Source organism: Oncorhynchus tshawytscha, linkage group LG25, assembly GCF_018296145.1.
Source record: "Oncorhynchus tshawytscha isolate Ot180627B linkage group LG25, Otsh_v2.0, whole genome shotgun sequence".
NCBI lineage: Eukaryota > Metazoa > Chordata > Actinopteri > Salmoniformes > Salmonidae > Oncorhynchus > Oncorhynchus tshawytscha.
In genome coordinates this window covers 35,096,176-35,109,525 of record NC_056453.1, presented here as the reverse complement: position 1 = coordinate 35,109,525, position 13,350 = coordinate 35,096,176, and the positions used below count along the sequence as shown (strand labels likewise).

The 13,350-nt window shown below is 40.5% G+C and overlaps 1 protein-coding gene across 1 annotated transcript in view; it reads right to left on the bottom strand.

The window, feature by feature from the left end:
- The window catches only part of LOC112223927 (CUB and sushi domain-containing protein 1), a 236,962-nt gene that overhangs the window by 108,430 nt on the left and 115,182 nt on the right, over positions 1-13,350 (bottom strand). Inside the window, exons 11-16 of the mRNA XM_042305838.1 lie at positions 8,064-8,246; positions 7,008-7,334; positions 5,193-5,387; positions 4,799-4,937; positions 4,456-4,643; positions 215-403 (exon numbers count right to left, since the gene is read on the bottom strand). Coding sequence (XP_042161772.1) covers positions 215-403; positions 4,456-4,643; positions 4,799-4,937; positions 5,193-5,387; positions 7,008-7,334; positions 8,064-8,246 — 1,221 coding nt within the window. The remainder of the gene's footprint in view (positions 1-214; positions 404-4,455; positions 4,644-4,798; positions 4,938-5,192; positions 5,388-7,007; positions 7,335-8,063; positions 8,247-13,350) is intronic.

Below are 13,350 nucleotides of genomic sequence, written 5' to 3'. Positions count from 1 at the left end.
TGTCAAAGAGGCGTACCCTTTCCACCAGATAAGACAGAGAGATTGGTTAGCAGTGCGCTGTGTCGCCCACATCTCTCTCTGTGAATCGGATGGGGAGTGTGAGGAGAAGGGGTGATGGCTGAGTAAGTGCTGCAATGCATGTCAGTGCACCTGACAGGAACAGGGAAAAGGAGAGGAAGGAAGGGTTGGAGGGTGCTAAATCGGGGTACACTACCATCACAGCTGGGCAGTGCGTGGTTCCACTGATGGTTCCTCTCGCACACAATGGGTTTCTCGTCGCTCAGCGTGTAGCCTTGATCACAGCTGAATGTCACCCTGGTCCCAATGGCAAAATTGTTCCCAAACCGCTTTCCATTGACTGGGATCCCGGGATCTAAGCAGGAATCTGTTTCCATCATAACGCCTGTGGGGATAGAAAGAACGATTTAATTCCACCTTCATGCCTTAAATTCAATAGAAGATGGTGTCGGAATTGCTCTTTAGTGTATAAATCATGAGGGGGAGCAAAAAGGAGCTCTCTCCTTTTCCCTTGCGTTCTATTTCATCCCATGGTGGAGGGTTGTCCTCATAAGAAATATTGTAATAATAATCAAATATATATTTTATTAAGGTGTTTTTCCCAGTACAATAAATCAAATATGTTTAGAAAACACCATAGATTTAATTGACATTTTCCAGCCATTTTTCTGGACGTGGCAGTCATGTCTCATCCACCTAATGTCAGACAGTATTGTACTATAGTAACTACAATAATGTAATTATAGGAAACATTTAGGGAATTAATTGGAGTATACAGTTGAAGTCTGAAGTTTACATACACCTTAGACAAATACATTTAAATTCAGTTTTTCACAATTCCTGACATTTAATCCAAGTAAAAATTCCCTGACTTAGGTCAGTTAGAATCACCACTTTATTTTAAGAATGTGAAATGTCAGAATAATAGTAGAGAGAATGATTTATTTCAGCTTTTATTTCTTTCATCACATTCCCAGTGGGTCATAAGTTTACATACATTCAATTATTATTTGGTAGCATTGCCTTTAAATTGTTTAACTTGGGTCAAATGTTTCTGGTAGCTTTCCACAAGCTTCCCACAGTGAGTTGTGTGAATTTTACCCCATTCCTCTTGACAGAGCTGGTGTAACTGAGTCAGGTTTGTAGGCCTCCTTGCTCGCACAAGCTTTTTCAGTTCTGCCCACAAATTTTCTACAGGATTGAGGTCAGGGCTTTGTGATGGCCACTCCAATACTTTGACTTTGTTGTCCTTAAGCCATTTTGCCACAACTTTGTAAGTATGCTTGCAGTCATTGTCCATCTGGAAGACCCATTTTCAACCAAGCTTTAACTTCCTGACTGATGTCTTGAGATGATGCTTCAATATATCCACATAATTTTCCTGCCTCGTGATGCCATCTATCTTGTGAAGTGCACCAGTCCCTCCTGTAGCAAAGCACCTCCAAAACATGATGCTGCCACCCCCCTACTTCACGGTTGGGATGGTATTCTTCGGCTTGCAAGCATCCCCATTTTTCCTCCAAATATAACGATGGTCATTACGGCCAAACAGTTCTATATTTGTTTCATCAGACCAGAGGACATTTCTCCAAAAAGTATGGTCTTTGTCCCTATGTGCAGTCGCAAAAACCGTAGTCTGGCTTTTTTATGGCGGTTTTGGAGCAGTGGTTTCTTCCTTGCTGAGCGACCTTTCAGGTTATGTCAATATAGGACTCATTTTACTGTGGATATAGATACTTTTGTACCTGTTTAGTCCAGCATCTTCACAAGGTCCTTTGCTGTTGTTCTGGGAATGATTTGCACTTTTCGCACCAAAGTACGTTAATCTCTAGGAGACAGAACGCGTCTCCTTCCTGAGCGGTATGACGGCTGTGTGGTTTATTCTTGCGTACTATTGTTTGTACAGATGAACGTGGTACCTTAAGGCGTTTGGAATTGCTCCCAAGGATGATCCAGACTTGTGGAGGTCTACAATTGTTTTTCTGAGGTCTTGGCTGATTTCTTTTGATTTTCCCATGATGTCAAGCAAAGAGGCACTGAGTTTGAAGGTAGGCCTTGTAATAAATCCACAGGTACACCTCCAATTGACTCAAATGATGTCAATTAGCCTATCAGAAGCTTCTAAAGCCAAGACATAATTTTCTGGAATTTTCCAAGCTGTTTAAAGGCACAGTCAACTTAGTGTATGTAAACTTCTGACCCACTGGAATTGTGATACAGAGAATTATAAGTGAAATAATCTGTCTGTAAACAATTGTTGGAAAAATGACTTGTGTCATGCACAAAGTAGATGTTCTAACCAACTTGCCAAACTATAGTTTTTTAACAAGACATTTGTGGAGTGGTTGAAAAACAAGTTTTAATGACTCCAACCTAAGTGTATGTAAACTTCTGACTTCAACTGTATAGTATGGAAGCCTGATTTAAAGTAGAAGAAAATAGAGAACATGTTCTCTATCAAAGTACACTGATGGATGACAGTGGTACATAGAAGTGATAATGCCCGTGTTTGGAGGATATATTGGCACGGGTGTTATCACTTTTATGCAATAGGTTACCAACATATTTAAATAGTGATTGACATATTGAAAAACGAAAAACGTTATTTTGATTAATTTATTCATACTATTTCATCCTTCCATGAGATATAGTCCCAACACAAATCTAAGCTTGCCACCCAAGCCATTCTATCGGTTCGGTTGCCAGAGACACGACCCAGTTGTTAAGTCCTTTTGTTCTATATCTATGGACGCGACCCAGTTGTTTGTTCTAAATGTTCCATTGACATACTGGCTGGCAACATTCTTTTCCCTTGCTTGCTAGCTAGCCAACTACAGCTAACTTACATTCACGTCAAACAGTGCAGCCAGAATAACAGCAAAGTAACTGCATTTGCTTTGTTTAAGCTGCTTTCTAGTGACATTTATTTGGATACATCCATAACAATGAGCTACTGATGTGCGATTTCGCCTGGCATAGAAAATGTGCTCTCTTGTCAGGACAATATTGTTCAAACAACACAGCTAACACAATCACATCAAACTGAAGCTGGAAAGATTGTGAATTAGCTTATTTTTGTTTTGTTTGAACTGTTTCCTAGTAAAAAAAATGATATATGTCAAGAAAAATGATGCCAACTGATTCATAATTTCGACTGGCTGAGAAAAACTGTCTCTTCTCGACTCCCGACACGTTCATTACTATGGGACAGCTGGAGGTCGAACTTCAATGTTGCAAATGTCGGAGAGACAGACAGCAACATGTATGCAAATCTCCGCTGTTGAAAATGTTTGTCTAAAGAAATGGGAGATAATGTCCTGGTGCTTTTTATAGTGGACATCAAATGTATAAATTGTCTGGCTGGGTTGATGAGACAGTGGATTGCCCAGTCAGATGGAAAAGAGTAAATAGGCATTTCAACATCATAGATTTAGCCGGTGGTAATTTGTGGAATAGACACTGGCTGGAATGCGATTTTAACCCATCAGCATCCAGGATTAAATCAAGTCGTTGTATAATGTTATTTACGAAATCATTCGGTCTAAGGGTGCATTCGTAAATTCACCCTGGCTAACTACTCCAATTCCAGAGGGAAAAATAACTGATGGATTTACGAACGCTCAACAGCCGTTGAATTTGGCCGGTGTCAGTAAACGTTTGCACATTTTTTTATTATTGCCAGCAGCACATTTACAGTCACCAACGCTCTAGTTAACATGAAAACAGCCTAACCAGCCTAACCAACATGCTCGGATCAACCCTACTCTTCTGGCCAGAGCGTCCAGTGTGCACTCTGAACGCTATGAGAGCGAAACACTCTGAATTTAAGAACGGACAATCTGACAATGCTCTGAATTTACGAACGCCTAGAGGGCACTCTGAGTGAATGCTGGCACTCCAGATTGAATTTACGAACGCACCCTAAAGCATCAATTTAAACAGCCTTTGTGACATAACTTTCATTTCACAGTAATTTTTTTCATTTTTAACATTCCTAAGATATTTTGGCATTTGGAGAAAGAATTAGACTAGCTATTTTACAACGCTATTCAATTATTGATAGATTACTTAATAATCTTATCACAAACCACTGCCTATTGCTATTATTAGTGATATAATGAGTTAAATTAGGTTTCCCTACGCAATCACCAATTCTTTGGTATTTAAATCGCAGTCCTGTTCAGGCAACAACCCCAATGAAGACAAGTTATCCAAATTAAGTGTAAATCTAATTTCACAGCTCCTACACTACTTCAATATGATCACAACACCCACACACAAGCTGAGTTAATATTGACATCACAGCACATGTAGTAATGTGATATTGCACCATGTAGTTGTAGCCATGAAACAATGTGTGGATTGACAACACAATGTCCTCTGCTTTTGAAAGGTAGCCCTGTGGATACATTTCCAAATGAAAACGGTAGAACTCACTGTCGTAGCGGATCTGGAAGCCCACGCTGGAACGACTGTTGTCCGTGGTGAATAGCAGGTACATGTAATTGCTGGTGCTAATGAGAAAATGGGGCGCTTGAGTGCCATGATACTCTCCGATTAAAGGAGAGGAGTTGGAGGGGCCATCCCGAATCTCCAGTGTGTCATAATTAACCTCGGTCTGGAATCTACATGGAAACAGACAGAAAGAAAAGAGAAGTGAATTAGAAGCTACTATTCCATCCAAGCATTTTTTCTGTAGTTTATCATGGCAGATTATCTCATATGGAATGATTGAAATAGCTTCATCGGGGATAAGATACATTTGAAACAAAATAGAAACCTGTCAAAGGATATCTTGATGGCGTGATCTTTGCTGGCTTCAATGACCCATTCACAGTTTAACGAGTCTTTGTAGTATCCTGGCCAGCCAGGGGACAGCAGAACTCCGGTTGGAGCTGTTAAATGTCCTCCACAAGGTGCTAGAGGGGAACATGTTTTAGTGGCAATGTTCTGACATAGAGAGCTTACACATCCATATGCAACAGCATGCAGAATGTAACCGTATAGACTGTCGAGGGGAAACTTTACTCGTTATTGTAGCACATTTTCAGCGGCTCTACAATGTTACACCAACAGACAACAATAAAGCAGACCCCCACATGACATGCCCAGTGCCCACCCACTCCACTGACATTGGCAGACTGTATGGATTATTGTTCAACATTATACAGTACCTTCACACCGAGGAACTGCTGCATTCCACACTACGTTTCCATCCTGAATGATGCAGGTTATGGACTCAGACCCATGGGTTTTGATGAATCCTTCATCACATGTGAAAAGAACGGAGCTCCCCAACAAGAAGTGTTCCCCATACCGCTGGCCATTGACAGGGATGCCGGGGTCGTGGCATTCATTCTGACCAAACGCTAGCGAGGAAAATAAAACTGGTTTCAGTGTTTTTCAGTGTTGTTGTTTTTTAATCAATAAGAAGACATCAAACTGGATTCTGTGTCACATTTAACTCATTTGTCTTATCCCAGAAAACACGATGAGAACCTGGTTAATTATTTAGTCACTGAGAATAGAGGCTAATCAGCCAACAAAATGAACACAGCACAGTGGTGAAGACTGACGCCATGGAGGCAACACTCATTTCCCTGGCTCATTGTTATTACACTCCTGCTCGCTGACAGTAGCTCCCCACACCAGATTGGGAGACATGTCCCTCTCCTCCTGACACAGTGACACGCCAATTCTACGGCGCTGCTATTGAGATGCCACACCACCCCCCGCCATCCCCATCACATGGCTGACACCACCCCGCCAAGAAAAAAAGAAACCCATCCCTGTCTTAGTCACTGACAGGAGTGTCCAGCGGATTCTGATGCGGAATAAGAACGGTAACAACATCCTCCTCCATTTCATTAACCTTCCCCACCGCTGCAGCCTGCCTCTGTTCCTCTGTGGAGGAGAGACATGTCACTGCGTTGTCTCCCAGGCCGGGGGAGTGCAACGAGACAATGTTTCCTAGAGATAGCAAACAGGCACTGGGGACAGCAATATTCAGACCTAATTTCAGCTCGGTGTGGTACAGGCATAATTCCATTAACATTGGACACACCCGGATCAGTTCAACATTTTTGTGCTATAGTGTGTCTATGTTGAGGCAGAGGACCTGAACAGACCTCTACCATTGCTGTTTTCTGTTCCATGATACTGTCTCTGTAATATCAGCAAAAAAATAGAAAATATATGTTTTTAAATGTTTACCTTCAAGGTTTGGAATTGCCTTGCAGTATTATTGTTTTTCTTATCTTGTGTTTACATATAAAAAATGTTTTGGGACCACTGGTAGACACATTTGCATAACAATATGCATTAAAATGTTAATATTGTAAATTATTAAAATGGCAAACATTCCCAAGCCCCTTTTAAATGGTGTAGTATTGAGAGAAAAGGGCACATTTTTTATTTAATTTGTCATAATGTCATCTGTTGAATAAAAAAACAGAGTGATCCCACTGGTCACAGACGTCAATTCAACATCTTTTCCACGTTGGTTCAATGCAATTTCATTGAAATGATGTGGAAACAATGTTGATTTAACCAGTGTGTGCCCAGTGGGAAATCATTTAGTAAAAGTGATGCACTACTTATATCTTTAGAGCAGTTAATCAAATGTAATAGAATTAGTAATAATTCAAATGAGATGTTCCTGGTTTAAATTACAGGTAAAAGATACAATGGTATACACATCTATGGCCATACAAATTGTTAAATAGAACAGTACCACAGTTCTAGCTAATGGATCTCCATTCTCAAATAGGGATCCTCTAATTTGAAGATTGTTAATAATGTTGATTCGTTATCACCCTTGTGAGAATATACCTGACTAAGCGTTTGATTGCATACATCTGAAGCACTATAGAGACAGCTTGACTCAGTAGTTGTGCCACAGGCAGTTCTGAATTGCATATCAGAAGATATTGTGAGGGTCTTCAAAATATTGCAAAATCCCATATCTTTAAAAGGAAGGGGCCATTTACTTGTGTAAGTGATGTTAAATCCTTTCCCAGTGTTGGAGTGGTCAGACTGGAACTCCAGGCGCATGATGTGTCCATTGCTGGCGATCTGAGAGGGTACGTCCTTCCCAGAAAACGTGCCGAACGTGGTGGGCTCCGACATCCCGTCATCTTTCACAATAAGGTAGTCAAACTGGGGCTCTACCTCAAAGTCGCTGAAAATTAGATGAATCCTGCTCCCTGACTCTGCGATAATGAGCCACACACAGTTCATGTTGTTCCCATACTCCTCGGGGTAGTTTGGGGAGAGGATTATTCCTGATGGGGTTGTGAAATTGAAGAAGCAGGAGACTGTAAAAATAGATAGGAGCACACACACACACAGATCTGCCATCATGCTTTGACGCATCACACAGTGAGCGAAAATAGCTCTTTTATAAGACATCACTGAAGACATTTTGTTTGAAATGGGATGGATACACGCTTTCCTTTGAATGCTTCAGGTGACACATTCTATTCACTGTACTAGGTGGAAGAATATAACCCAGTGTCATGACAGTAGAGGATATTTTACATTTTAGTCATTTAGCAGACGCTCTTATCCAGAGCGACTTACAGTAGTGAGTGCATACAACCAAGACCTGATTGCCCTTGGCTGATTAGCTGCTTAACCCTTGTTGGATGGCTTAGGGGTGTCAGCCTGCATGCCAGAAGGAAGGTGAAATCAAAAGATTGAATACAGCATTACCTGCAGCAGCAGCTCTTACTTTACATCTGAAAAGTCTCCATTCTCAAAAAGGCCTCTGTATTGAAACTGTAATGAATAAGCTCAGTGTCTAAAATTATGTTAGTAATGATTGAATTGTATGACTTTCCAAAATAGACAGCGGGGAGTGTTGACCAAGTGACAACAAAACATGAGAGATGTTGACAGCTTTACATGGGTCAGTGGGGATAACCATGTCACCTTCCTTCCCTACCTGGCTGGTTCCCTCGGACTGTTGGGACAGTGTATCAGATTGATCAATCTCAATGACAGCGCAGTTAATTAAAGTCATGCATTTTTAAATGGCATCTTACACACGCAGCTGGGTTTGTTTCCAGACCACTGGTTGTTTTGCTGGCATGATATCGTTCTCTCGCCGACCAACTCGAAGGCCGCCTGACACTCGAAAGTCAGCATGTCGCCGTGTAAAAAACGCTCCCCTGTTCTTCTGCCATAGGCCGGAATTCCAGGATCGCCACACCCTCCTTTGTCGATTTCTGTAAAGAAAATATACAACTGTTACAACGTTTAAGTTCATTCAGTGGTTTCAATTCCCAAGGATATCAGGTTAGCTGCTCTTCGGGTTGAATGTCCTAAAACTGACATCCACTGAGCAATCATCAGATCCTGAAAACAGAACATGACAGCTTTCCTCTAACTCAACATTCTTTACACAAGTAAAACATTCTGAAAACCATGGATGGCTCACCTGATACAAGCTATCCCTGGTATAATCCAAGAGAAAACAAGACAGTCGAGAGTTGTTTATTTCCTCTACATTTTCAGGTGGAGGCAGCATTTTCTAGCAGGAGTAAAATGACAGTGACAAATGAATGACGTTCTGGAAGAGTTCATTTTTGTGTTAACAACCAGCGCGTCAGCTCAGCTGCTGCCGCTCCACTGGCCCATCTGAGCAATAATCTACAGGGGATGGGTTTTATTCCAGCAGCACATTCAACAACCTTTGTGAGGTGTTAAGTGCCGGTTAAATACCTTTGGATCTGCCAAGAGCAATTAGTTGAAGGATCTATGCGGATGCTCCACAATCAGTAAGGGCATATCAGCCCAATCGCAACCGTGATAGAGATGTAAACTGTCTTACTAAGGCTATGCCATTCTCTTAAATACTAATATGTAAACATGCCTCAAGTGGCTGGCCATCACTGAATCTACTGTCCAATAACCTACATTATGAGGAGCAGGAAGTCAAGTCAGCAGTCCAGAACATGTTTACCATTTCAATGCATATTGTGGGTGAAATTGCAAACATTGTTGAAAGAGTAAGCAGGAGATAACATTAAAATATGGGTATTTGAGGTACACGGTGGTCTGTTTCAGATTTAATTTGAATATTTCAGAGTAGTCATAAACAAGTCAAAGCATCATATCAATGTCCACAGATAACAGAGACATGTTTAATTTATGTTTATGATGTCTCGGTTTAACAGTTTTCTGGGAGATATAAAAATAAAATAATTATAACTATATATAGAGTTGTAGTCGTTAGTTTACATACACTTAGGTGGGAGTCATTCAAACTCGTTTTTCAACCACTCCACAAATGTCTTGGTAACTTGTTATGGCTGCAATCCCGATATCGGGATAAGTGTCATCAACAACCGCTGAATAGCATAGATTATTATTGTAATACAATAAATATTACTATAAATATTTATATTCATGAAATCCCAAGTGCAGTATAGGAAAACACAGCTAAGCCTTTTGTTAATCTACCTGTCATGTCAGATTTTGAAATAATGCTTTACAGAGAAAGCAATCCAAGCGTTTGTGTAAGTTTATCGATCACACGATAAACATTAAGTACACTTAGCATCAGGTAGCTCGGTCACAAAAATCAGAAAAGCAATCAAATTAATCGTTTACCTTTGATGATCTTCGGATGTTTTCACTCACGAGACTCCCAGTTACACAACAAATGTTCCTTTTGTTCAATAAAGATTATTTTTAGATCCAAAATACCTCGTTTGTCGCGTTATGTTCAGAAATCCACAGGAAAGAGCGGTCACGACAACGCAGACGAAAATTCCAAATAGTTTCCATAATGTCCACAGAAACATGTCAAACGTTTTTTATAATCAATCCTCGGGTTGTTTTTAAAATATATAATCGATAATATATCAACCGCAAATGTCTTTCACAGTTGGAGAGGGGAAAACAATGGCTGTCCAAATTCTGTTGCGCGAGCAAAATTCATGTGACCACTTGACGCGATGTTATCATTCTGGCTAATTTTTCAAAATAAAAGCCTGAAACTATGTCTGAAGACTGTTGACACCTTGAGGAAGCGATAGGAAAAGGAATTTGGTTCATATCCCTTTAAATCCAGCAAAGGGAGGCTATGGAACATGGAGTTTTCAAAATAGAAGCCACTTCCTGTTTTGATTTTCCTCAGGTTTTCGCCTGCAATATCAGTTCTGTTATACTCACAGACAATATTTTGACAGTTTTGGAAACTTTAGAGTGTTTTCTATCCAATACTAATAATAATACGCATATATTAGCAACTGAGACTGAGGAGCTGGCCGTTTACAATTGGCACCTTTTCATCCAAGCTACTCAATACTGCCCCTGCAGCCATAAAAAGTTAACAAACTATAGTTTTGCCAAGTCTGGTAGGACATCTACTTTGTGCATGACACACGTAATTTTTCCAACAATTGTTTACAGACAGATTATTTAACTTATAAATCACTGTATCACAATTCCAGTGGGTCAGACGTTGACATACACTAAGTTGACTGTGCCTTTAAACAGATTGGAAAATTTCAGAAAATGATGTCATGGCTTTAGAAGCTTCTGATAGGCTAATTTACATAATTTTAGTCAATTGGAGGTGTATCTGTGGATGTATTTCAAGGCCTACCTTCAAACTCAGTGCCTCTTTGAAAGACATCATGGGAAAATCAAAAGAAATCAGCCAAGACCCCAGAAAAAAATTGTAGACCTCCACAAGTCTGGTTCATCCTTGGGAGCAATTTCCAAATGCCTGAAGGTACCACGTTCATCTGTACAAACAATAGTACGCAAGTATAAACACCATGGGACCACGCAGCCGTCATACTGCTCAGGAAGAAGACGCGCTCTCTCTTCTAGAGATTAACGTACTTTGGTGCGAAAAGTGCAAATCAATTCCAGAACAACAGCAAAGGACCCTGTGAAGATGCTGGAGGAAACAGGTACAAAAGTATCTATATCCACAGTAAAACGAATCCTATATCAACATAACCTGAAAGGTCGCTCAGCAAGGAAGAAGCCACTGCTCCAAAACTGCCATAAAAAAGCCAGACTACGGTTTGCAAATGCACATGGGGACAAAGATCATACTTTTTGGAGAAATGTCCTCTGGTCTGATGAAACACAAATAGAAATGTTTGGCCATAATGACCATTGGTATGATTGGAGGAAAAAGGAGGAGGCTTGCAAGCTGAAGAACACCATCCCAACCGTGAAGCACGGGGATTGCAGCATTATGTTGTGGGGGTCCTTTGCTGCAGGAGGGACTTTTGCACTTCACAAAATAGATGGCATCATGGGGTAGGGAAATTAAGTGGATATATTGAAGCAACAGCTCAATACATCAGTCAGGAAGTTAAAGCTTGGTTACAAATGGGTCTTCCAAATGGACAATGACTGCAAGTATACTTCCAAAGTTGTGGCAAAATGGCTTAAGGACAACAAAGTCAAGGTATTGGAGTGGCCATCACAAAGCCCTGACCTCAATCCTGTAGAAAATGTGTGGGCAGAACTGAAAAAGCGTGTGCGAGCAAGGAGGCATACAAACCTGACTCAGTTACACCAGCTCTGTCAGGTGGAATGGGCCAATATTCACACAACTTATTCTGGGAAGCTTGTGGAAGGCTACCCGAAACGTTTGACCCAAGTTAAACAATTTAAAGGCAATGCTACCATATACTAATTGAGTGTATGTAAACTTCTGACCCACTGGGAATGTGACGAAACAAATAAAAGCTGAAATAAATCATTATCTCTACTATTATTCTGACATTTCACCTTCTTAAAATAAAAGTGGTGATCCTAACTGACATGAGACAGGGAATTTTTACTAGGGTTAAATGTTTGGAATTGTGAAAAACTGAGTTTAAATGTATTTGTCTAAGGTGTATGTAAACTTCCGACTTCAACTGTAAATATAGCACCAGTCAAAAGTTTGGATACACCTACTCATTCAAGGGTTTTCATTTATTTACTGTTTTCTACATTGTAGAATAATAGTGAAGACATCAAAACTATGAACACATATGGAATCATGTAACAAAAAAACGGTTAAACAAATCAAAATATATTTCAGATTTGAGATTCTTCATAGTAGCCACCCTTTGCCTTGATGACAGTCTTGGCATTCTCTCAACCAGCTTCATGAGGAATGCTTTTCCAACAGTCTTGAAGGAGTTACCACATATGCTGATCACTTGTTGGCTGCTTTTCCTTCACTCTATGGTCCAACTCATCCCAAACCATCTCATTTGGTTTGAGGTCGGGTGATTGTGGAGACCAGGTCATCTGCTGCAGCACTCCATCACTCTCCTTCTTGGTCAAATAGCAATTACATAACCAGGAGGTGTGTTTTGGGTCATTGTCCTGTTGAAAAACAAATGATAATCCCACTAAGTGCAAACCAGATGGAATGGTGTTTCGCTGCAGAATGCTGTGGTAGCCATGCTGGTTGAGTGTGCCTTGAATTCTACATAAATCACAGACAGTGTCACCAGCAAGGCACCATCACACCTCCTCCTCCATGCTTCATGGTGGGAACCACACTTTCGGATATCATCCGTTCACCTACTCTGCGTCTCACAAAGACAAGGCAGTTGGAACCAAAAATCAAAAATTTAGACTCATCACACCAAAGGACAGATTTCCACCGGTCTAATGTCCATTGTTCGTGTTTTATGGCCCAAGCAAGTATCTTCTTCCTATTGGTGTCCTTAAGTAGTGGTTTCTTAGCAGCAATCGACCATGAAGGCCTGATTCACCCAGCCTCCTCTGAACAGTTAATGTTGAGATGTGTCTATTACCCTATCTGGGGTGCAATCTGAGGTGCAGTTAACGCTACTGAAATATCCTCTGCAGAAGAGGTTAACTCTTGGTCTTCCTTTCCTCTGGCAGTCCTCATGAGAGCCAGTTTCATCATAGCGCTTGATGGTTTTTGCGACTATACTTGAAGAAACTTTAGAAGTTATTGAAATGATCCGCATTGACCGACCTTCATGTATTAAAGTAATGATGGACTGTTGTTTCTCTTTGCTTATTTGAGCTGTTCTTGCCATAATATGGACTTCACTCAGCTCCTTGTGAGACATCTCTCAAAAGCAATGTTCTCACAGTGAGCCTACCTTACCCAGTTGCATGAGAGAAAATCTGAATTATCACAGAATAAATAACAAATAGGCCCATAGAATGTGCTACAGGAAGGAATGATGTAAGTAAAATACAAGTTAGGGGCAACATATCCACTAGAAGCCTTTGCCTAAAGGAAATGCGTACCTGCTTGCAAAGTTACTTTAATGATATTATGCAATGATTCTTATCCTTAATCCGTAACGTTCATTATATTTACTG